A 26,461-nucleotide genomic window follows, 5' to 3' on the forward strand; every position below is an offset into this window, starting at 1 on the left:
CCCACGGGGACATCACTCGAAGAAGAAAATGAGATTTATTTTAAAAGACAAATTTTAGTAAATGCGAAAGCTTTTGACACAAATTTTCACGTTTGTTTTAGAAGAAAAATTCAACTCATACAAATGGTCTGACACAAATTAAAGAACGGTTACTTAGCTCGTAACTGTTGTTCGAGTGATTGCTCGTGTCCATTTCATGTAGGTGTGCGCACGCAGCGTGCACGTGTCGTCAGAAATTTTTCAGCAGTACCCGTTGAGACAGCAGTGGAGCCCCCTGGAGTGGCGCCGCTATACTGGCCAATATATACACTCCTGCTGGCCCGCCACCCCCTCAGTTCCTTCTTACCGGACTATTCCGAGGAAGGGGAGGCAGATGGGATTTGGAATGGACATGAGCAACACATCTTGAAGAACAACAGTTACGAGGTAAGTAACCGTTCTTTCTTTGAGTGCTTGCTCACGTCCATTCCATGTAGTCAAGTATCAGAGGGGTAGCCGTGTTAGTCTGAATCTGCAAAAGCGACGAGGAGTCCTGTGGCACCTTATAGACTAACCGAAGTGTAGGAGCATAAGCTTTCGTGGGCAAAGACCCACTTCGTCAGATGCATGTAGTGGAAATTTCCAGAGGCAGGAATAAATATGCAGGCCAGGATCAGGCTGGAGATGACCAGGTGGATCCAATCAAGGAGGATGAGGCCCACTTCTAGCAGCTGATCTGGAGGTGTGAATTCCAAGAGAATAGAAGCTGCTTTTGTAGTTAGCAAGCCATTCACAGTCTTTGTTTAATCCAGAGTTGATTGTGTCAAACTTAAAGATGAACTGTAGCTCAGCAGTTTCTCTTTGAAGTCTGGTCCTGAAGTTTTTTTGCTGCAGGATGGCTACTTTTAGATCTGCAATTGTGTGTCCAGGAAGATTGAAGTGTTCCCCTACAGGTTTTTGTATGTTGCCATTCCTAATATCAGATTTCATGTAGGTGACTCCAAAGCAGAAACCCCATAAGGCGGGGTTGGAGTTGTACTCTTCCACTGAATGAAGGACAGTCTTATTGAGGGCAGCATCCCCCTTGCCTGATGTGTCAGAGCACAGTGGTTGGCAAAGGTGTGGACAGAGGACCACATGGTGGCCCTCAGATGTCCAGGACTGGGACCTGAGCCACAAAGGCTGCAGAACAGGACTGAGCTCGAGTAGAGTGGGCTGTGAGCTGAGGGGCTGGAACCCCGGCCAGCCTGTAGCACTCCTTAATACAGGCTGAGATCCAGGAAGAGATCCTTTGCGCGGAGCCTGGCTGGCCTTTCAACCACTCTGCAATGGCAACAAAGAGCTGAGGTGACCTACGGAAGGGCTCTGTCCTCTCTAAATAAAAGGCCAAAGCCCTTCTGACATCCAGAGTGTGTAACGCCTGTTCCTTACCTGATGCATGGGGCTTAGAGTAAAAAATGGTCAGGAAAATATCCTGCAACACACGGAAGTTAGACACTACCTTCAGAAGGAAGGCGGGGTGGGGGCACAATCTGACCTCCTTGTCCTTAAAGAAAACCACATATGGAGGGTCCAAGTTAAGGGCTGACCTGATAGCCACCAGCAGGGATACCTTATAGGACAGGTGCAGCAACAAGCATGTGGCCAGGGATTCAAAGGGAGGTCCCATAAGCTTAGACAGGACTACACTCAGGTCCCTCTGGGGGACAGGCTGCCAAACATGCGGGTAAAGCCTATCCAGGCCCTTCAAAAACCTGTTCACTATTAGGTCCACAAAGAGGGTCTTACCCCTCGCACCCAAGTGGAAAGCAGAGATAACCGCCAGGTGAACCTTAATTGAGGAGGAGGATAACCCCTGTAGCCTAAGATCCAGAAGGTAGTCTAGGACCAGAGGGACTGGTGCATCCATGGGTGATAACCCCCTCTGGGTAGTCCAGACACAGAAGCTGTCCACTTGGCCAGATATGTAGCCCAAATGGAGGGTTTCCTACTTCCCAGCAGTAGCTCTTGCACACGAGCTGAACACTGAAGCTCTGCTGCTGTCAGCCACAGAGTTTCCACGCCATGAGATGCAGGGACCGCCGGTCTAGGTGGATAAGCCTGCCAAAGTCCTGCATGACCAGGTCAAGGGGACCAGCAGGAGCGTGACCGGCCTCTTGCACAACAGGTTCAGGAGGGTCGAGAACCAGTGCTGACTGGGCCATGAGGGCACAATGAGAATCAGGGACGCCTTGAATTCCCACACCTGCAGGGGCACTCAGTGGACCAGCAGGAACACATAAAATAGACCCCCTGGACCAGGGAATGAGTAACACATCTCCCAGAGAGCCCCTTCCCAACCCCATGAAGGAACAGAACCATGGGCACTTCCTGTTCTGGCACGTGGCGAACAGGTCCAGACAGGGAAACCCCCACCTGCAGAAGATCCAGAGGGCCACATCCCCTCTGAGGGGCCACTTGTGGCCAGAGAAGGACCTGCTCAGTCCGTCTGCCAGAGTGTTCTGGGAGCCCGGGAGATAGGAGGCCACGGGGTGAATATCTGCCCCAATGCAGAGATCCCACAGGTGAAGGGCTTCCTGACACAGGTGAGACCACTGACGTGTTGTCGAACAGGATGAAGACCGACTTGCCCCTGAGCTGGGGGAGGAAGGCCACACAGGCAAGGCAGACTACCCGTAGCTCCCGGACATTGATGTGCAGGGAAAGATCATCCCTGGACCATATACCGCATGTCTCCAAGGTGAACCCCCCCACTGGTGTCTGATGCATCCATCACGAGCCAGAGGCTTGGTAGAAGCCTGGAGACCATAACTCCAGTGCAGACCTCCTCCTCCCGGGTCCACCAGCCCAGGGAGCGAAGGACGTCAGAGGGGACTGTCACCTCTGTCCCACACATGAAAGGACGGGTTGAGAGTCTGTGCCAGCCACATCTACAGTGGGTGCAAGCAGAACCTGGCGTGCTGGATGACATAGGTGCATGTGACCATTAGGCCCAGAAGGCGCATACAGGCCCTGGCCATGGTTATCAGGAATGCCCGCATGTCCTGGACAACTGACCTGATCACCAGGAAGCGGGACCTGAGTAGGGAGGCCCTGGCCATCGTGGAGTCCAGATTGGTGCCCACAAACTATCACTGAAGTAGGCACCAAGGTCGATTTGGGCACATTCAGGAGCAGACCCAACTCCCGAAAGAGGTCTTGAACCAAGGTGATGTGGGCCTATACCTGGCTGGCAGAGCGCCCTCATAAAAGCCAGTCGTCCAGATATGGGAACACCTGAATGCCTATTTTCTCAGAGCGGCGGCGGCGGCGAGTCATGTACTTTGTGAAAACTCAGGGGCTGTGGAAAGCCCAAAGGGAAGGACCGTAAACTGATAGTGGTCCCTGCCCACTGTAAAGCCGAGGAACCAATGGTGGTGGGGCACATTGGAAATATTAAAGTAGGCATCTCAGATTGAGGGCAGCGTACCAGTCTCTGGGAGCTAGGAAGGGAATGATGGATGCCAGAGTCACCATCTTGAATTTGGTCCGGATGATGAAGGCATTGAGATCCCTGAGGTCCAGGATGGGACGAAACCCACCCTTGGCTTTGAGGACCAGGAGATACTGGGAATAGAAGCCCCTGCCCAACACCCCAAGGGAAACTGCCTCTTTGGCCCCCAGGGTGAGGAGCTGAAGCACTTCCTCCTGAAGGAGAAGCTTGTGAGAGGGGTCCCTGAAGAAGGATGGGGCAGGGGAATGGGAGGGAGGGGCAGAACGGAAGGGGATGACATACCCTCTTCCTACCCTTTCTAAGACCCAACGGTCCGAGGTAATGGACTCCCAGGCCCTGTGGAAAAGGAATAGGCAGTTCCGGAAAAGGTGGGATGAGGCTAGTAAGCGGTCCTTGGGCGTACCATTCAAAACCCTCGACAGGGCCCCAACTCTGATCCTGGGCCGGTTGGGGACGGTGTCTGTTGTTCCTCCCATTGCCATTCCTGTTACGACGACAGAAGAAGTCAGGGCACCGGGGACTGGGAACGGTGCCGAGGTCTGTGCGGTACCAGGGAGGCACGTGAACGGCCTGACGCCTCCCGTACCGATGCCCTCTGAGTTGCAGGTGCAGGGTCATATGCCAGTGCCTGTCGTAAAGCTGCCTCCATCAGAATGATCTTCAGGCGCGACTCTCTCTCCAGCTTTGTGCACAACTTGAACAACTTGCAGATTATACAGGCCTCAGACAAATGGGCCTCACCCAGGCAGGTACTTAAGGCAGGCAGAGTGCGGGATATAGGCCTTTAGCACTTCACACAGGGTTTGAAGCCTTGAGGTCCAGGCATGCCCCGCCACACGCACCAGGCGTGTGAAGCAAGAACCCCGGCGGGTCCTTAGCACAAGCAATACCACTTAACTACTTAAAAAATGGTAAGAACCATAACTGTGAAACTAGAACAAAGAACTTTTAACACTGAGTAACTGTTAAAGGATACTTGCTTACCGGGAGGGGTGGTAAGAAGAAACTGAGGGGGTGGAGGGCCAGCAGGGGTATATATTGGCCAGTATAGCAGCACTAATTCAGGGGGCTCCCCTGCTAACCCAATGGGTACTGCTAAGGGAAAAATTTCCGACGACATGTGTACCCTGCACGTGAACACCTACATGGAATAGACATGAGCAAACACTCGAAGAAGAACCTGGCTCATTACTTAAAGAGCATTAGCCTTGTGCTTTGTATTGATAAATGCAAAATTATTTACTGACACACATTTTAAATGCCATATTCATTATAACAGAAGCCAGATATACTGGAACACCATCATGTTAGCAAAACACTAACAACCACTAGTCTCCCTCTCAGCAACGGACAATATGACAGTACATGTGGGTAGTCTTTTTCCATATATTTGCTGAATGCTATATATATATATATATAAAGTCAAACCATCTCCAGTCTCAGACTCATCTGGATTTACACAGGCCATTTTGAGGATTATAACAGACCTCACCACCAGTACTTGTGTACATGCCAGACTCCACCTTGAACAACTGGCGAATTGACAGAACACAGGTCAATTGATACAAAAAGCTCCAGAAGTGTGATGCGCCAAAAGTGGAGCACAGGGTTTTGTAACTTTCATTTGTCACATCATTTATCACACTTCTTAGGGGCCTCATCTTCCCTGAACCTGTAAGTTTACTGTGGTTGTGAATGCATTTTGGAGCAAGATGTACAGCAGATGTGGGCAATAATTTTTGCAGGGGGGGCTATTTAATGAACTTTGGTATTGGTCATGGAACAGCTCTTCCCTCACCCCCCAACAGGTGGAGCTAGGGACTAGCCTCCCCCCAGTCTCATCTGGGGCCGGAGGCTTTGAATTAAAAACACAGCAAAGGGCTTGTGGCTCCCAGTCCTGCTGCTACAGTGTTGCATGGCAGCTACCTGGGGTTGCTGCGACTGTGTGACCTGGAGCCCTTTAAACAGCTGCAGTATCATTGGGCACCTCCCAATCAACATGGCAGTGGCAGGGCCAGGAGCTGCGAGCCCTTTAAATTGCTGCTATTTAAAGGGCTCACAGCTCTGGTCCCTGCCAGGATAGCACCATGACCAGGAGCTTAGAGCCATTTAAATAGGATCCTGCTGCCATAGCCACCACCTGGAAATTCAGTGGCACAGGCAGCAGGATATAAACAGAAAGCCACCAGATGCCGTCTGCAGGCTGGTTCTAAGTGTTAGGCAGGCCAGATCTGGCCCTTGGGCCTCTTGCCCAGCTCTGATGTACAGGTGATTGGCTGTTAGTTGGCCATGTCCAGTAGATATGACATGAGGCACTTTCAAGGAGTTAGCCTTTCTTCAATCAGCTTTAGACTCCTATTTCCAGATCAAGACCAGCCAGAATAATGACAAGTGGTTTGTTCTCTCCGTACCTCACTGCATCTGTATGATTGTGGTGAAAAAGGGTTGAGCCACAATAATCACTGGAACTTGGCATGGGTTTAGGTGGTGTATTTCATGCCTTATCACTTCCATAGCGTGACAAATCATTGCCAGCAACTTGGAATCATCTGGAAAAGGGAGAATGAGCAAAGAACATGTACCTGGGGGTGAACTCTGAAAAAGTCTGTTCATTTCACAAAGCAGGCCTTGTTTGTTTGAAGGATTATTAATAGCCAGCAATAATCTAACATCTTTAAACCACTGCGCAAAGTTAATATTATCCAATCATCAAACAGCTTTCACATGACCAAAGCAACGTCTGAAAGAAAAAAGAGACATAGTTATATTCTGCCAAGACTACATGGACAATCAAAACTAATAGGGCTGCCAATTAATAAATTACTTACATAATTAAATGAATCACAATTAATCACAGTTAATTGCACTGTTAAGCAACAGAATATCAATTTAAATGTATTAAATATTGTGCTTATTTTTCTACCTTTCCAAATAAATTGATTTCAAGGCAACAAAAATGTACAGTGCTCGCTTTGTATTTTTATTATAAATATTTTCACTATAAAAATGAAAATGGAATTTTTTAATTCAATTAAATTGTAGGGCTTTCAAGTGATTAAAAAATTAATCATTTATCATTCTCCTAAAATAGAATACCACTTATATAAATATTTGTGGATGTTTTCACTTGTTCACATATTGTGATTGCAATTACAACACAATATAAAATGAAAGGTGCTCAATTTATATTTTATTATACATATTTGCATTGTAAAAATAAAATACATAGTATTTTTCAATTCATTGAATACAAGTACTTGGCAATCTCTTTATTTTCAAAGCTCAACTTACAAATGTAGTTTGATAGATAACTGCACTCAAAAACAAAACAATGTAAAACTAACAGCCTACAAATCCACTCAGTCCTACTTCTTGTTCAGCCAATAAATAAGACAAACAAGTTTATTTACATTTTTAGGAAATAATGCTGCCAGCCTCTTATTTGAAAGTGAGAACAGATTTTTGCATGGCAATTTTGTAGCTGGTATTGTGAGGTATTTACATGCCAGATATGCTAAACATTCATATGTCTTTTTGCTTCTGCCACCATTTCAAACCACATGCTTCTATGCAGATGACACACTCTGAAAAACATGTTAATTAAATTTGTGACTGATCCCCCTTGGGAGGAGAATTATGTGTCTCATGCTCTGTGCTTTACCCACATTCTGCTGTATATTTCATGTTATCATAGTCCTGGATGATGACCCAGCACATGTTCCACTTTAAGAGCACCTTAACAGCCGAGTAGACCATATGCAAAGATACCAATGTAAGATTTCTAAAGGTGGCTACAGTATTCAACCCGAGATTTAAGAATTTGAAGTCCCTTTAAAAAATCTGACAGGGATGGGTCTGAAGCATGAACACTCTGATGTAGAAACTACAGAACTCAAACCACTAAAAAAGGAAATCAACCGTCCTCTGGTGGCATCTGACTCCAATAATGAACATGGATCGGTCTGCACTGTTTGGATCATTATCACATAGAACTCATCATTAGCATGTCCTTTGGAATGTGGTTGAAACATGAAGCACGTATGAATCTTGAGCACATGTGGCAAGTGAACATCTTGCAATGCCAGCTACAACAATGCCATGCAAATACCTGTTTTCACTTTTGGGTGATGATGTAAATATGAAGCAGGCAGCATTGTCTCCTGCAAATATAAACAAACTTGTTTGAGAAATTGGGTGAGCAAAAGCAGTAGGATTCAGTGGACTTGTAGGCTTTAAAGTTTTACACTGTTTTGCTTTTGGATGCAGTTATTTTTGCACATAATTCTACATTTATAAGATCAATTTTCATGATAAAGAGATTGCACTACACGTACTTGTATTCAGTGAATTGAAAAATATATTTTATTTTACCATGCAAATATTTATAATAAAATATAAACTGAGCACCCTACACTTTATATTGTGTTGTAATTGCAATAAAAATATTTGAACAAGTGAAAAGCATCCAAAATATTTAGGTAAGTGGCATTCTATTATTTTTAGGAGAACAATAAATCATGATTAATTTCCTTGACAGCCCTAAAAATTAGTAAAAAATGTTGAGAAGTTATGTGGCACCTTAAAATCTTACAAATTTATTTGGGCATAAGCTTTTGTGGGCTGGAACTCACTTAGTCAGCAAAAAATGTGTCCACCGATTTTAAACTTATGGTGAAGCAAACCCAAGAATACACCCCTTGTACATCCAGCTGTAAAACAATTTTTTTTTTGCTGATTATTACAATACTGTTGTCATGCTGGCTCTGGCAGACATTTTGAGCATTGACAATAGTTCTATATCTAAAAATCTTTATTAGATCATGCCCTAAGACTGGCAAATGTCCTGCTTTTATCACAAAACCCACAATACCATTTAAACACCCCGCCCAATTTGATCAGCTAATTTAAAGACATGATGGTGAATTCGCGTTGCTAGATGAGCTGTTCTGATGGTTAGTTACATTTGCCATTAAATGTTTTTTAATCTTATTTCCAGTTCCACTTTGACAACTTCAAATGCAAGCCACTGGCTCTTGATTTGCCTCTCTTTGGTATTAAATAACAATCAGACATCTTTTCCCTGTGTAGGTATCTTTTTTAATCAATTAAACAGGCTCAGGTTCTTAATAGTCTCTCACTTTAGGACAAAATCCTCAAATCATTATGGAAGCTTTTCACTCAACCCTCTCTAATAGGGATGTGAAAGTGGAACCGTGTACACACAGTTAACTGATGAGCCTCGGCTCATTGGTCAACCTTCACAGTTACACGTAGGGTCACGGTACACATGGGGAGCCAGCTTAAAAGGTGGTAACCAGCTCCCTGAGTACACCGGCTCCTGGGGATCTGCCTATCCCCGCCCACATGTAACCATGTCACTGCTGACATTTTCAGCCGTTACACAGTTACTTAAACACATTTTAACATCCCTACTCTCTAGTTTTTCAGCATAGTTTTAAAATTGTGGATACTAGTCCTGGACCAAATACTCCAGTAATAGTTTCATTAATGCTATACAGAGGTAATATCACCTCCCTCTTCCTGCTAGATATTTCTAAATATAGCATTAGTCCATTTTGCTACATCACACTGCAAGTTCATATTCATTTGGTTATCCACAATAACCTGTAAGTCCTTCCCAGAATCATAACTTTCCAGAATACAGCCCCTATCAGGTGGTGTGACCTATATTCTTTGTTCTATCTAGATGTAAAAGCCTTGTATTTGGCTGTATTAACATGCATATTGCTTGACTGCACTGAGCTTACAAGGTATTCCAGGTCACTCACCTTTCCAAGTAATTCTTAACTACCCCCACCAATCTGTGTGTCACCTGCAATCTTTATTCGTTTGTATTATTTATATTTTTTCCAGATAATTAGGTGTTATTCATATAGCATTAAGATTCAGAAATTGATCATAAAGTCAAATTGAAAGGCTAAGTTCCTATAAGCAATGTTAACTCTGCCACACAGCACAAATCTAATATTTATCATCAGATTGCCCTCCTGATTTATCTAGGTTCAGTTAAGGCAAGAGAGTAGCAACACCAGTCTGGACAGGCACAACAGACATTTCAACAGTCATCTATGAGCAACAGTAAGGTGCTGTCCCAACCACAGCATGTCCTAGGCCAAACACCTCGCTAAATGGAAAAGGGAAAAAAGGCCATGAGATACAATGAAAGGGAGTAACCCAAGTGGGCTGGAACCATGATTTCTGCAGCAGAGAAGTCATAAAAATCTAGTTGTTTAAATAAAACAAAAAAACAACCCAACCAGCTATATACCAACCACACTATACCAAACCAGCCCATAGAGAGGAACAAAGGAGACGACAAGGAGTCCTGTGGCACCTTATAGACTAACAGATGTATTGGAGCATAAGCTTTCGTGTCATGTCATGCATCTGACCAAGTGGATTTTTGCGCCCATGAAAGCTTATGCTCCAATACATCTGTTAGTCTATAAGGTGCCACAGGACTCCTTGTCGTTTTTGCAGATCCAGACTAACACGGCTACCCCTCTGATAAACGAGACGAGGCAACTATGATCTGAGCTTGCTACTCCACGAGTGCTCAAAGGTCCGCCATCGGAGTGCTGATTGCTCCATATGGAATGAGTTACTATGAATAATCATCCAGATATTTTTAGTTTATATAAACAAACCAACTCCATCTCCCCAAATCCACCCTCCAACTCTCTCTCTTACTAAGAGTCTGACCCTGAAACCATGAATGAACTAATAGTCACTTTGGAGTTGAGAGCTTTGCCTACTAAAGTTCTTGTGGCAGTTGAATGCAGTACAGCAAATTTGATCAGCTCTGCTTCAGACTTGTTCCATTACTGTTTTCTGTATGTTTAACTAGCTGATATTTTAGCAGGCTTATCAATTCAACAGTGACTACCAGACTTTGATTGTATCTTTTAATTTTTTGTTAAAAATGTCATAAAGACACAATGAATACAAGTACTGCAGTTACATCAATACAAAAAAAAGGAATACAAATTAAGCAGCTGAATACAAAAATACATTGAAATACATGAACACCAAAATGCAAGCTATCGCACTAATTCAGAATTGTGTATGCATGAAAAATTAAATAAACTTTTTTGTATTAGACAACTTAGGTATTCTCCACTTTAACAGTAATGTTTTTCTAGTTATGTACTTCACAATTTCTTCTATATACAGTATAGAATAAAATACTTTAAAAAGATATGACATTTTAACTCCTCAATATGTGATAGGTATCTTTTACACTAAGAATATTGACTGCATGAATAAAAACAATGCCTTACACATCATCTGCTCTGAAAAGGAGGAACAACATTTTCCTTTTACTTCATTTATGTATATTTCAGTTAGTCAGTTTGGCTTGATAGGTAAGACAATCCTTGTCTTAAATAGTCTCTCTCACAGTAATGTACATCATATTGCTTGAATCTATACAATCATACAAAAGTGGCAATCATAATATCTAAATGTTGATTATGAAAGAGACAACTTACACATATACAGGTCTTCCGAGTTGAATTCTTAATGACTTATTTACAATGAAAGTGCTTTTTATCAGATCTAACATGATAGAGGGACTTTTCTACATGTCAATTATTAACCTCCCTGAAATTGGAAAAATATCATAGAAAATACCACAGCTCTGCAAACACTATAGCATACTGTGAAACTGCATGTGGTTCTGAGATTAGCAGCTGAAAAGTGTTGATAATTTAAAAATAAATAAAGCAAATAGGTAAACCAGTTACAAAACAGCAGAAAACTGCAATATTCACAACCGTAAAAAGACTTGAATAAATCAATTGCTAACAAAATGGTGAAGCAGTTGGATCAAAAGTTTTGAAAACCTCTTTTAGTGATTTATCATCAGATTCTGCACTTGGATCGTTATCTTGCATTTGATTTACCTGTCCAGGCTGTCTAACTTGCCTTGGATCACTGTACTGTGGTCTGATCAATCCTGACAAAGCTTGGATAGGAAGATTATGCACTGCTGGTGCAGTACTGGAGTGCTTAGCCTGAGATTTATTGATGCTATTTCCTTTTTCTGAATTGGCCTCTGCTGATCCTTCTGTACTTTTATCCGTATTTGGAACAGACTTCTGTGGCAGCATATCTTCTGACAGAGCAGATTCATTTTTGCTAGTGTTTTTCAGAATACTTTTTTTCTGGTTATCTCCATTCTCTCCTGAATTAATTGGAGTTGGGTCTAATGAAGATGAACTCTGGTCTCTTGGATCATACAAACTAATACCACTAAGTATTGAGCTTGGAGTTCCCAATCTGACACCTGTAGATGATAGCTTGGGTGCATAAGGAGGCAGAACGTCCGGATCAGATTTACAAATTACAGCTTCTGAGGGCTGGGATGAACCAATACCAGATCTAGTTAGACGAGGGTCAAATTTTGGAGGATGAGAATCCTTTGTGATTCCATGATGACCCTCTGTACTAGATAGTCTGTGGAGTCTGGGATCAACATTTTTTTGTAAGCGAGGATCTCCTAATTTGCTTGAACTACTGGCATGCAAATCTGTAGACTGATCCAAATAGCCACTTCTGTTTGTTATATTATTTTTTGCTTTTGCTGCCAGTCTTGGGTCAGCTGGAATTGCATTTGGATGAGGATCGCTTTTTAAACTACGTAACTTATTAAGCCTCTGGTCAGCTATTAGAGGAGGAAGAGGTAAATTAATTGAAGACACTGGATCAGGTTTGGGTAAGGGTATTGGAAGTAGGTCTTCAGGAGCCCATACAATGTGTTTAGCAAAATTTGGTTTGGTCAGGATAATGTCCATTTTAATGTGGCTAAACTGTCTAAGCTGAGATCGTGGATCCCTTAATGTTACACCAGGTAAAGGTTCCAAAGGTATTAAAAACGCTCTCTCTCTCAATTCTCGTTCTCCATCCTCTTCATCATCATCTATTCCTTTCTGCTTGACCTTCACTCCAGTATGTGCATGATGGACATCTAATTTTGTTCCACCAACAGAAGAGCTTGCAAGACCACTTTCATTAACTTTTAACATTCTGGGATCCCGTGCAAGCCTGGGGTCAAAAGATGATGACTCTGTAGGTTTCCTAGTACTGGATCTATGAGTGGACCTCAGCCTTGGATCAACAGCCTGGTTTCCGGTACATTTCTCTTTAGCAAGTCGTGGATCGGTAGGAACCACCACCACATGTTGTTCCGTGGAATGTTGTTGCCGATTCCTAATATTTTCAGTTTGTTTCTTTAAGGTTTTTAATATTGATTTGACACTGCTCCCCTCTTCCTCTTCACTACTGGAGTACCAGTTCACGTTATCATCTAAAAAAAAAAACCCAAAGATTAGTCAAACAAATGATCACAGGAGATTCAATATGCTTTGAACTAAGTATTGTGGAAGAAAACATTGTCTTCACTCTGCGTTGTGTTTAAGCAACAAGTAGCCAGAGGCAGTTTTATTACGAGCTGCAGCAAGGGAAAAACTGGTTTGGATGGGGGGGAGCCCCCCCCCCTTCTGAGGCAGATCTTCAAATACAAGCAATTATGATGCAGTTTATATACTGTCTATTAGATATAATAACAACAACAATTAGTCTCCTTCCCATTACAAACACCAATGGCTAACAGTTATTTAGTTCCACCCAGATGCTCCTTATCTCAAGGTCCCTGCCACAGTCAGCATTCTATCCTTATCTCCGTATGGAGGCGAGAGGCAAAGGCAGCGTCTAATTACAGATCTCGCGTTCTCAGGCCACAGACTTAGCCTGACTCTTGCTCTCTTGTTAACAAGACCAAGATAGCTGCACACAAATTCCCTTATTCTCTTTTCCTGCCTCCACAGTATAATTTCTTAATAACTGGCTTTTGTCTGATGTTAAGACTTAAAAAAATAAGGTAACAGCAACTATAAATCAGGATCACAGAAATCATTTTAGTTTGCAGAAGTGAGCAAAAAAAAATCTACTTATAATAATTTGATAATACACACTCAATTGCTGCTCTCTCTTATTTTGTATACATCTTCCAATATTTTTGTGGTTAAATATTTTTTCCTGTCAACAATTCTGTTTAATTGATTTCTAATTTTTAATTTAATTCTACAAGGAAAGGAGTCATGCTAAAGCAGTCCATCTGCCACAGCTCTGCTTTGCAGGTGAATTAGTAACACCTCATGATGAACAGTACTGAAGACTACTGGTAGTGTTTATGGTGGCAATACAGGTGCACTTCTATAAACTGAAACTTGCTGGTCCAGCAACATCAGTAGTCCGGAAGGACCGCAGATATTCCAGGATCAGAGTGTCCTGGTGCACTGCGAGGGGTGGGGGACTGGGAGCCTGGTCCGATTTGAGAGGCAGTGGGGGTGGAAGCCAGCACCCTGCTCAGCTGGGCTATGGAAGGAGGAGACCCAGCACATGGCTCAGGTAGGCTGTAGGGTGTGTGGCCCAGGAGCCGGCACATGGCTCAGCTGGGCTGCAGGGAGGAGGGCAAGTGGGAGCTGGTGTGTGGCTCAGCTGGGCTGCGAGGGGAGCAGGCCAGCAGCAGTGGGACCAGAAAAGACTTCTCTTGCTCTGGCAAAATCCCTCATTCGGGTCTAGTCAGGTCCTGAAGGTACTGGACAACAGAGGTCCAACCTGTATTAAATGTATCTTCATCCATTGCCAGGAAGAGATAACCTACCAATGTGGTCTATATCCCAGACCCAGGATCATACCTAGATTATCATGGAGGTCTTAGAATTGTCTTGCCACAGCCTTTTTGATAATCTTGAACAAAACCAGAAGACAGGACATGGAGTGGTAGTTGGCCAGATTGTCAGCACCTGCTGATGATTTCCTGAGCAGTGCCTGCACTAACCCTTCTTAACTGAAGCAGGCCATCTGCCCTCCCTTCAAACAGTCACAGAGTTTAGGCCAGAAGGGACCACCAGATCTAGTATGACTTGCTGTAGCTCACAGGCCACCAACACCACTCAGTGGCCACAGTGTAAACCCAACTGAAATTAGACCAAAATACTATAGCCCACAGGAGACCAGAGTGTGCCACAGAAAGACCAGGGAGGCCAAGGTGCATCAATTCCCAAGACACCTGCAATAGCAAAGAAATGGCTATGCCTAAATAATTTCTGTCAAGTGACCAACACCAACACTCTGAAGAAGAAACCCATCTGTCATTTCTGATGCTTCCAAAGAACCAACCCTCTCACCCCAAATATACTGGGAGAGGAACTGTTTCCTGACACCTGCATATGGCTGGGTGAAGCCCCGATGGCTTTCAAGAATACAAGACACAAACCACGAATGAGCCTCAGGGCTGCTAAAACTCTGACCCTCCTCCCTGACACAGCAAGCAACCCGTTCATATAACTGTACTCATAAACCTGTCCATATCTCTCTCAGAATTAAGTTGTTTGCATCCGCAACTCCTTTTGGGAGGCTATTTCATAACCTCACCACTTGGATGGACAGAAACCTAATTTCCAGCTTCAATCTGTTCACGGCCACTTTATACCCACTTGTTCTTGGGTATTGTCAGGCATTGTCTTTTAGCTTAATTAGCTCTTCTCTCTTCCTGATGTTTGTCCCCTAACACATTTATAGATAGCCAACTTATCCTCTGCTCAGTTTTTTTTTTGCTAGGCTAAATAAGCCAAGCTCTTTCGGGGTATTTCTACCCTGCAGTTGAAAACTCATGGCTGACACTGGCTCATGGGACTCAGGCTATGTAAACTTCTGAGTTCAGGCTACAGCCCAAGCTCTGGGACCCAGTAAGATGGGAGAATCCCAGGTTGTAGGTGACATTCTTATTACTAGATCCTACTAGCGGGCTGTACCCACTGCTCGCTGCACTCGCCAACCCCCATCTCTGGGGGCAGGCAGGCCTGACTCTCCCACCAACTGCCAGGGAGGAGAGGACCAGGGCCGCACCACTCCTGGCCTCTTGCCCCCCCTCCTCTCACCCTCCTCCCCCACAGCCAGCCCAGGCCTCTGGGAACACCCCCCCAATCCCCTGCAGCCAGCCCAGGCCTCTTGCCCTCCTGTCCCCCACCTTCCTCTGCAGCCAGCCCAGGCCTCTTGGTCCCTGCCACACCCTCCCCCACAGCCAGCCCAGGCCTCTCAGCCCCCTCTGGTTGGAGAAGGGCTGGGGCTGGGCAGGCTGTGCTCTGAGCTAATGGAGTTAGCAGCAGGGAGGCTGAACGGGAAGGGGCTGCAGTACCCAGAGTGATGTGATGACATCAAATGGTCTGGTAGCACTTCATAGACTAACAAAACATGTAGATGGCATCATGCGCTTTCATGGGCACAGTCCACTTCTTAAGATGACCGGAGTCATCTGAAGAAGTGGGCTGTGCCCACGAAAGCTCATGATGCCATCTACATGTTTTGTTAGTCTATAAAGTGCCACCAGGCCATTGGTTGTTTTGTAAGTTTATCCTGTACAGACTAACTCTGCTACCCCCTGAAGCAGGTGATGACATCATTCTGTTGTCCCGCAGGAAATATTTTAATATATAGAGAAAAGTGCCTGATCTTCCATGTTGTACTACTCAGTTTCATTCCACTTCTGTTGCTCCTGTCTTCAATATCATCCAAATCTTCCTGTATACTATTCTGATCCTCATTCTGTATTGAGGATACCTACCAACCTTATACCAACAGCACACTTCATTAGTGCAGTTGTACTTTTGACCCAAGGTGATTAATAAAAATAATGAATAAGACTGGTACGAAGACTACTCAACTCAGTAGACCACCTGTCATGAACTCACTGGTCAATCCCACATCTAATTGGGAACCAGAAGTCCACAATCAGGCAGCAGGAGAGACGCCCCCCCCCCCCCGCTCCCTCCAAAAGGAAGATACAGTACAGTACTGTGTTAAATATAAATTACTTAAAAATAAAGAGAAAGATTAAAAAATGATTTGCGACAGTAAGAAAATTTAAATGGAACAAGCACAAAAACAGTTAAGAGGATCAAAAGGAGCATTTTTCTTCTGCATAGTAAAGTTTCAAAATTCTATTAAGTCAACATTCAGTTATAAACTTATGCAAAAATAACCACAATTTGTTCAGAGTTGTGAACATTTTACAGTTATGATCAATCTCAACTCCCAAGGTGTTTGTAAATCTGAAGCACCCACAGAAAAACTACAGAACAGGTTAGGAAAATAAGTAACTCAACTGGACCCTAAGTAACTCAGCTGGAATTAAAATAAAAGCTTATATAGGAAGAGTGTAATTCAATGAAATATGCACAAAATAAAAACTGGGATAATTATACAAACAATATTTTTTTTGTTTAGAATTTAACAGTCACCTTCATCCTTGCTCATTGCCCTCTGACATTGACTGCTCATTGGCTCACCATCTTCTTGCTGTTTTTGACTAAGTCTTACGAAAAGGGCTTTCTGCATTGCTGGAAGAAAATCCGGTACATTAATAGCAGGTTTATGACCTGTTTTATTGATGCGATCTGACTCACTTCCACCCTTATGTGAATCTTGAACAATGAGATGAGCCTGGTGGTCAGTAAATTCTCCATGCCATGTTCCATCTGTGTGCACAATATTAAAAAACAATCAGCTAATTTACTGGTAACAAATGGCCAACAACATTACAAGGCAATATTAACTGAAATAAATTGAGAATATTTACAAATCTCATCTTATATTGGTTAATCTTTCAAATTGAAACAGGCTAAAACATGACATACAAACTGCAGTCAGCTCTGATTTTTCCCCAATTGAAAAAGCTGCTTAACTGTTTAAAAACTGCTTGTTTGCAGAAAAAAATGTAGAAAAATCATACAATTCTCAAGCTTTCAGATGACTTTGCACATGTATAGTGTGCTAAAATAAGATACAAAGGCATACTGTTCCCTTGGCTAAGGCTAGCTGCTAGAGGAAAAAATCTTCTAGCTACCATGCATGTGTGTGTACCTTGACACCTGACTGGAATACACATGAATAAGCACTCAAAGAACTGTTTTTTAAATGAATATCTGTATGTGCGCAGACTGAAATGCTACATTACAATATTTTAGGACTGCGCTCCAAAAATTAGGAAACAACAGAATTAAGGTTACCTCTTGAACTTTGATTTTGTCTCTGTTAGTATACTTGCATTATGATACAATTTTTTCTAACACTAAATTCTGTTAAGTTATGAAAAGAGGATAGAGCTTCTCTATTGCCTTGATAAATTCGGAAGAGTGAGGGTGAGAAGACAGATTTTACCAGTATGACAAAGTGCCTATGAAAACTCGGTGGGTCCTTCTCTTCACTTCCAGGTGAATTTGCTTGACTCACAGGCTTACAGCAGCCCACAATTTTAGACACCACGCCTAGGGCTTTAGTTTGCTTTTTGCTGAGCTCTTTTCATCATGAGCCAGCATATGGTAAAACGGAGACTAAATGCCACAATCCTTTTCCCCGAGTGGAAATGGGGAGGTGGGTGTTGGGAGGGAAACCCAGGTCTACCCTCTACTTCAGGCTCCAGCTCAGGGCCCTGTAATAGTAGCTTCCTGCGTGAGTCCCTGACACCTGCTATCAGACAGCTCCAAGACCCCCGGGCTACTTCCCCACACTTTCCCCAGCACCTTCCTACTCTCCAGTGCATATTCCTAGTGTTCAGTTGTTGGTTCCTTTCCTCCTAACCTGAGCAGCACCCTCCTCCACCCTCTCAGCTACACGCGTGCCCCAACTGAAGTCAAAGCTTCCTTTATAGCCAGTCTGAACTGGTTTTCTTAATACCCCCCCCCCAAGTGTCCTAATTAGCCCCAGGTCTTCCACTGCCCCCAATTGCCTCTGCTGGTACTAAACCAGCCCTTCCCTGTTACTCTGGGAACAGGGGTCTTCTCAGTCTGAGGCTTATATATCTCCCCTCCACTACTTTTTATAGCCTTCTGCTCTGACTGTCACACAAAAAGTACCTGAGGGGTTCACAAAACAGTCATATGAACCCACAAGGTGCTGAAGCAGTCACTCAAACACATTAAACAGAAAAAGCAGATCTTAACTGAGTCTGTGTTGGCATTAAGTTATGAGTAATGAATAACAGGAGTTAAATTGAAAGGCAGTGATATTTAGGTTCACAGTGTATAGTCAGCTGAAAATGAAGCTCTTGAATCTTTTGCAAGTTTTACAAATCAGACAACCAGACTCTGGATATCTTCCAAATACAACAGAGCTTTTTTGATGTAAAATGACTGCTTGGTCTGAAGGGAAAAAAAGATAACCACTAGCTGTTCAGACAAGCTCTCCATGATTCATCTAGATTTAGGCCAAAAGTTAGACTCTGAAGTGAGTTTACTCATCTGTAACAGGAGGGTCCACAAATCTGTATTCTATTTATGGGTACTCATGCACACCAAGCACCTGAGATTGGCGATTCCTAGCAAGTAGTACCTGTGGATGCACAGTTGTTCTCATGTTCTGAACCAAAGGAGTAAGGGGAAGTACAGACTGATGCCTCTCCAGTTCCTCCTTTTTACCATAAATCTACATCATGACCCAGAGCAGTGGGGAAAGAAGATGAATAATAGAATGCAGATAGGGACCACACATTTTGGAGAACCTGTTAAAGGTAAGTAATCTTTATTTCTTCTTTGAGTGCTAGTCCCTAACCACATTCTACACATGGGTGATTGTTCAGTAGTAGTCTAACAGGGGTAAGGTGGGAGGAAGAAGCAGCGGGAACAGATCTCTGTATTACTGTTGTCCCCCACAGCTGCATCTTCAGAAATTATGGACTAATAGTGTATTGTTTGTAAATGTATGGTCACAGCTCCAGATACCCACCTTACACATGCCCCCTATAGATAAAACCTCCAAGACATACTACAGAAGTCACTTGTGCTCTAATAAGAGTGGGCTGATGATGCAGCTGGAGATCAATCTAGAAGGCCTCTGAACAGATAATGTTTCTCTCTTTTTGATCGTTCTGCAAAGGCAATCTATAGTTTAGGTGTTTCTGCAAATCATAGAATAATAGGACTGGAAGGGACCTCGAGAGGTCATCGAGTCCAGCCCCCCGCCCTCAAGGCAGGACCAAGCTCCGTCTACACCATCCCTGACAGATGTCTATCTAACCTGTTCTTAAATATCTTCAGAGAGGGAGATTCCACCACCTCCCTTGGCAATTTATTCCAATATTTGACCACCCTGACAGTTAAGAATTTTTTCCTAATGTCCAATCTAAGCCTCCCCTGCTGCACTTTAAGCCCATTACTCCTTGTCCTGTCCTCAGTAACCAAGAGGAACAAATTTTCTCCTTCCTCCTTGTGACACCCTTTTAGATATTTGAAAACCGCTATCATGTCCCCCCTTAATCTTCTTTTTTCCAAACTAAACAAGCCCAGTTCATGAAGCCTGGCTTCATAGGTCATGTTCTCTAGACCTTTAATCATTCTTGTCGCTCTTCTCTGTACCCTTTCCAATTTCTCCACATCTTTCTTGAAATGTGGCGCCCAGAACTGGACACAGTACTCCAGCTGAGGCCTAACTAGTGCAGAGTAGAGCGGCAGAATGACTTCACGAGTTTTGCTTACAACACACCTGTTGATACAACCTAGAATCATATTTGCTTTTTTTGTAACAGCATCACACTGTTGACTCATATTCAACTTGTGGTCCACTATGACCCCTAGATCCCTTTCCGCCATGCTCCTTCCTAGACAGTCGCTTCCCATCTTGTATGTATGGAACTGATTGTCCCTTCCTAAGTGGAGCACTTTGCATTTCTCTTTATTAAACTTCATCCTGTTTACCTCTGACCATTTCTCTAACTTGCTACAGTCATTTTGAATTATGTCCCTATCCTCCAAAGAAGTTGCAACCCCACCCAGTTTGGTATCATCTGCAAACTTAATAAGCGTACTCTCTATCCCAATATCTACATCATTGATGAAGATATTGAACAGTACGGGTCCCAAAACAGACCCTTGAGGAACTCCACTTGTTATCCCTTTCCAGCAGGATTTAGCACCATTAACAACAACTCTCTGACTACGGTTATCCAGCCAATTACGCACCCACCTTATCGTGGCCCTATCTAAGTTATATTTGCCTAGTTTATCAATAAGAATATCATGCGAGACTGTATCAAATGCCTTACTAAAGTCTAGGTATATGACATCCACCGCTTCTCCCTTATCCACAAGGCTCTTGTTCTCTGTGAAATCATCTCACCCTTATTGTCTCTCTCAGGCTATGTCTTCACTGTGAGTTCTTCCAGCAGAAAATATGCTAATGAGGGACTCATTAGCATAAGTCACATCATCATTAGCATATTTCCTGCTGTTTCTTTTTGTGCAAAAAGAAACAGCAAAAATTTGCTAATGAGATTATGACTTATGCTAATGAGTCCCTCATTAGCATATTTTCTGCCAGAAGAACTCGCAGCAAAGACATAGCCTAATATCCTGGAACAAACACAGCTACAACTACACTGCATATGTTATCTGTTGAGTACAGAACAAAGCTAAAGGAGTCAGAGGGAAGAAAACTGACTAGCTTGTTTAGCCTGGTGCATTACAACTCTTGAAAATGCTAAGTTTTCAAGTACTAGTCCTAGTGTCTTTATTTCAGTCAGCTCCACAGAATGGTTCTCTGCTAGATTTTTTTCTTTTTTGCAAGTTCTAGAATCTTTTTTCTTTTGTAAAGAAGGTTGCTTCACAATATTTTTAAAGACATATCTCAAACAGGCTAATTTTTTCTAATATTTCTCTCGATTGTTCTAGATGTGCAGTAATAACTCCAGAAACAGGAACACCAAGGAATAAAAACAATCTTGAACATAAACTTACCTCCTGTGTTATTAGCTGGCTGAAAGCTATGTACAGCTTGGTGTGAATAATAATTGTCATAGAAATCAGCTGGGTTCTGAATGGATTCATAATTGATATTCTGCTGTCGTTCACCAGGAATCTGCTGATACAGTGGGCCTGGCGGGCAATGATTCTCTCTGGATATATTCATCATATGTCCTTGAACTCCTGGAGTGTTGTATGGTGCACCAATGCCTGGTGGTGTTAAAGGTGGACCAGCTTGTGCTTGAATTGGTATGCCGGTTTGACCCTGTGGTCCTAAAAAGCCTGGTGGAACAGGTTGCAAAGGAGGGCTGTGTGGCATTGCTGGACCTTGAGGCCCTGTACATGGGTGATGCCCAGGAGAACCTGGGTGCATTACTGGTCCATTATGTCCTTGTGGTATGCTGGGACCAGGCCCTGGACTTGACCCTGGATTATACATATGCTGAGGATGTGGGTCATTTCCTTGAAACTGTGGTCTTGGTGGTGATGTGCTGTTATAGAAAGCTGGTGGCCTGTAAGTAGAAAATCGACAAGTAAAGGACAAGTACATATACATCCTACACAAAACCAGATTGTGGTACACATAACTTATACCTTTTTAAAATGCAACATTAAACAAAAAAGACATTTTCCTCTCCTAACCACACTCTTTTAGAAGTTTGGAATGACATCTGTCTTCCACAATGTTTCATCCTGCCCCTAGAGTAAACAAGTCACCACTTTACTAAGTACAATGTGGAAAGGAATGACTGCCTTTACAGCAGAGGAAAAACAGGAAGCAGTGAAAACTAGTACAGAGAAACCCAAAATGATAAAGATCGGAAACTGGACAGCAGATGCAAACGTATGGATGGAAAAGAAATTGAAATGGTAGAAGTGTTGTGCTCTCCGGGGAACATGATTACACTTGAAAGTAGTAAACCTCCTGTGAATGAGACATGTACACTGTCTGGAGAGTGGGAGACATGCTAAACAAATACTGAATTGGGTACCTAAAGGAGAAAATCCAAGGAAGAAGATGGTAAACAAAGGATAATTACTATGCTAGCAGGCAACCGTATCAGGAGAGAAACTGGACTACCTGATGTGTCAGCTACACAGGATAAACTAAGATCTAAGGTAAACACCGCACTTAATACTGCAAGATATCTTCTATTAACTTTAACCTGCATCAATATCACCAATGTTTGGATATGAACAGATCTGGGAACTGTATTTTCTTAGTCAAGTAGTTCTTCAGACCATCAGGGAATGATTACAGTTTTTCCAAACTATAATGCACATGTGGGGAACCTTTTTTGAGTGGGGGAGGGGGGAAGAAAGGGGGCGCTGATCCACAGAAAAATCAGTTGAGGGCTGCTGCACACAAATAAGAAGCAAAAGAAAAAAACTCATCTCTAAGGTGGCCCTCAACTGAGGAGCAGAAAGACATTCCCCAAACATACCAGAGCCTTCGGGGACAAAGCCAGTAGATTTTATATGCTCCAGCCCCACGAGGGGACAGTGGGGAGACTGAAGCACGAGCACAGGTTTCCCAATGCCGGGGGGAAACCCCAACCCATGGGGGCTGGAACCAGGCAAGCTGAGGGCCGCATCCTTAGGTTCTCCACCCGTTATAATGGCTTTTCTTACCATTTGTTTTATTTCCTGAAGAGCAGCTCTGCGTAGCTTGAAAGCTTGTCACTTTCACCAAGAAAAGCTGGTTCAATATATTACCTCACCCACCATGTGTCTCTAACATCATGGGACCAACATGGATATAAAAGCACTGCAAACAATACTTCCCCCCCCCCCCCCAAAAGGAGTAGGGGAGTTCCAACAACTCCCGAGAACAATGCTGCCTGGAGCCATGTACTCCCTTAGAGTCACCAATGGCAGAATGGTCAAGGGTGAGGTTCCAGACACAGTGTGATTCACGGAGGCTTCAATGGCAGAGAAGATGGAGAATAAATGCAAAATGGAATTGAAACGGTTGTGTAATGTTACACAAGCGTGTAGGCTGCAGCAGACAGGCTGCAGCAGACAGAGGATTTCCAGTTTTCATTGTGTCCATGCCATTGGTTTCAACCTGTCAAGGACAGTGTGGTAATTGTTGTGCACCAGTCTCCCCACTTTAAAAGAAGTCCTGCACAGGCATCTTCCAGTTTTGGGAAAAGAACACCTGCATAAGTCAAAGTCTGACAGCGATCAGCGATGGGAACAGGACAGTGAGACATGAAAGTTCCTAGTCAGAGACCGACACACAGGTGGTGGGTATGTGTTTCAGTTGTCTTGCTCGAGGACTGGGGCAGGTCGAGCATCTCGGCTGTTGCACCCATGACTGAGCAGTACTCTTCAGCATGCACTCTGCTCACCACACATGGAAAGGGGGCTAGAAACAGTGCCCTAGAAATAGTCTTGCCTCTTTTCCTCGTGGCTAGATAGCTGCATCCACCAGGATCACCACCCCAGCCGTCGAAAATGTAAGAAACTTTTCATCTTTGGAGCCTGGAACACACATACCCTGATGGACAACTCAGACAGTGATTGATCAGAGCAACATGCAGCTATCATTGCTCATTAAATGAATTGGTTGAACATCTATAAACAGTAAGGTGGCAAAATTTGCAGATGATACTAAACTGCTCAAGATAGTTAAGACCAAAATAGACTGTGAAGAGCTTCAAAAAGATCTCACCAAACTAAGTGATCGGGCAAACAAAATGGCAAATGAAATTTAACGTTGATAAATGTAAAGTAATGCACATTGGAAAAATAATCCCAACTGTACATACAATATGATGGGGACTAATTTGGCTATACCTACTTGAGAGAGAGAGATCTTGGAATCACTGTGGATAGTTCTCTGAAACATCTACTTAACGTGCAGTGGCAGTCAAAAAGCAAAAAGAATGTTAGGAGTCATTAAAAAAGGGATAGAGAATATGACAGAAAATATCTTATTGCTTCAATATAAAACCATGCTATTCTCACATCTTGAATACCGAGTACAAATATGGTCGCCTCATCTCAAAAAAGATACATTAGCATTGGAAAATGTTCAGAAAAGGGCAACAAAAATGATGAGGGGTTTGGAGTGGGTCCCATATGAAGAGAGATTAAAAAGACTTGGACTTTTCATCTTACAAAAGAGGAAACTAAGGAGGGATATGATAGAAGTCTGTAAAATCAAGACTGGTATGGAAAAAGAGAATAAGGAAAAGTTATTTACTTATTCCCACAATATAAGAACTAGGGGGCAACCAAATTAAATTAATAGGCAGCAGGTTTAAAACAAACAAAAGGAAGTTTTTCTTCACTCAGCGCACAGTCAACATGTGGAACTCCTTGCCAGAGGATGTGGTGAAGGCTAGGACTTTAACAGGGTTCAAAAAAGAGCTAGATAGATTCATAGAGGTTAGGTCCATCAATGGCTATTAGCAAGGATGGGTAGGAGTGGCATCCCTAGCCTCTGTGTTTCTGGAACTGGGTGACAGGAGAGGGATTACATGAGGAATACTTCTTGTGTTCCCTTCCTCTGGGGCATCTGGTATTGGCCACTGTGAGCAGACAAGATACTGGGCTAGACTGATTGTTGGTCTGACCCAGTATGGCCATTCTTATGTTCTTAAATGGTGAAACGAGAAAATGCAAAAACTTCAAATATTTTGTGAATACCCAAAATGCATGTGGTTTTATTTAGTGCTATTAAGGCTGTTTATGGGCCAACTTGTCATGGCATGAACTACCTTCGCTCAAAGGATGGAACAACACTTTTGAAGTGCAATGAAGCCATTAATTTTTGCTGGAAAGAACTTTTTAAAGATTTTCTTAATCATAATTCCATGGTTGCAGATGAAGTTATTGAGCAAATCCCCCAACAACCTTCTAGGGATGAGCTCGGAACCCCTCCTACTTTGTATGAGGTATACACTGCCATCAAGCAGATGAAGAACAAGGCAGCAGGTCCAGATGGGATCCCTGCTGAAATCTTTAAAGACGGTGGACCAGAGTTAATTTGGCAGCTTATCCTGCTTATCCTTAAAATCTGGATAAAGAAGGAGGTATCCAATGAAATGAGGGATGCCTTGATTGTTACCTTTTTTTTAAAAAAAAAGGGGATAAAATGGACTGTAGAAACTATTGTTGTATCTCTCTCCTTACTGTTACAGCAAAGTTCTAGCATGGGCCCTTGTAACAAGTCTCCTGCCCCGTCAGAAGAAATTTTACCAGTCATAGAGTGGCTTCCGACCATGTCGCGGCACTGTGGATATGATCTTCATTGCATGGCAGCTACAAGAGAAAAGTCGGCACCAAAACCAACCACTGTATGTGGCTTTTATTGATCTAACTAGACCATCTGACTCAGTGAATCGCTGTGCCCTTCGGACTATACTTTCAAAGATTGGATGTCCTGATAATACATCAATGTCCTAAAGCTGCTTCATGACAACATGAAAGTGACTGTTTTGAGCAGCACTGGCTCCCAGAGTGAACCTTTCAAAGTACAAACAGGAGTCAAGCAAGGCTGTATCATTGCCCCAACCATGTTTGCAGTCTTTATTACAGACATTTTCAACCTAATTGCTAATAAGCTCTCAGCTGGCATTGAAATCATCTATAGAATGGATGGAAAGCTGTTTAGGCTAGCAGGCTGAAAGCTAAGGGTAAGATTTCCACCACATCTATCATGGAACTTCAGTATGCTGATGACAATGCAGTTTTTGCCCACTATGAGAAAGATCTTCAGGCTATCTTGAATGTGTCTGCTGATGCTTATGCATGTCTTGGTCTCACCCTCAACATCAAGAAAACCAAAGTGCTCCATGAGCCCTTTCCAAATGAGGTACCATGTGCCCCATCTATTAAAATCAATGGAGAGGCACTGGAGAAGGTCGATCATTTTCTCTACTTTGGAAGTTATCTTTCATCCAAGGTAGATATTTATGAGATATCCAGTTTCATCGGAGCTGTGCTAGTGCAGTCTTTTTTCATTTACAGCACAGGGTTTCTGAAGATCACAACATTCAAACAGACACCAAACTTCCTGTCTATCAAGCAGTCATTCTCCCAACACTATTGTATGGGTCTGAAACCAAGACAACTTATAGGCTTCACTTGAAATTCCCTGAAAAGTATCAACAATGCTGCCACCGCAAGATCTTGAAGATCAAATGGGAAGATAGGCGCA

At 43.2% G+C, this 26,461-nt stretch overlaps 1 protein-coding gene across 2 annotated transcripts in view; it reads right to left on the reverse strand.

Moving 5' to 3' along the window:
* Positions 1-10,384: 10,384 nt before the first annotated feature.
* Positions 10,385-26,461, reverse strand: part of ZC3H6 (zinc finger CCCH-type containing 6) — a 67,920-nt gene continuing 51,843 nt past the window's right edge. For both annotated transcript variants that reach the window (XM_089777583.1, XM_089777584.1), the window contains exons 10-12: positions 21,286-21,803; positions 16,798-17,034; positions 10,385-12,800 (exon numbers count right to left, since the gene is read on the reverse strand). In XM_089777583.1, coding sequence (XP_089633709.1) covers positions 11,296-12,800; positions 16,798-17,034; positions 21,286-21,803 — 2,260 coding nt within the window. In that variant the 3' untranslated portion in view covers positions 10,385-11,295. The remainder of the gene's footprint in view (positions 12,801-16,797; positions 17,035-21,285; positions 21,804-26,461) is intronic.

The sequence above is a fragment of the Pelodiscus sinensis genome, chromosome 3 (genome assembly GCF_052426305.1).
Source record: "Pelodiscus sinensis isolate ZL-2025 chromosome 3, ASM5242630v1, whole genome shotgun sequence".
In the NCBI taxonomy this organism is placed as follows: domain Eukaryota; kingdom Metazoa; phylum Chordata; order Testudines; family Trionychidae; genus Pelodiscus; species Pelodiscus sinensis.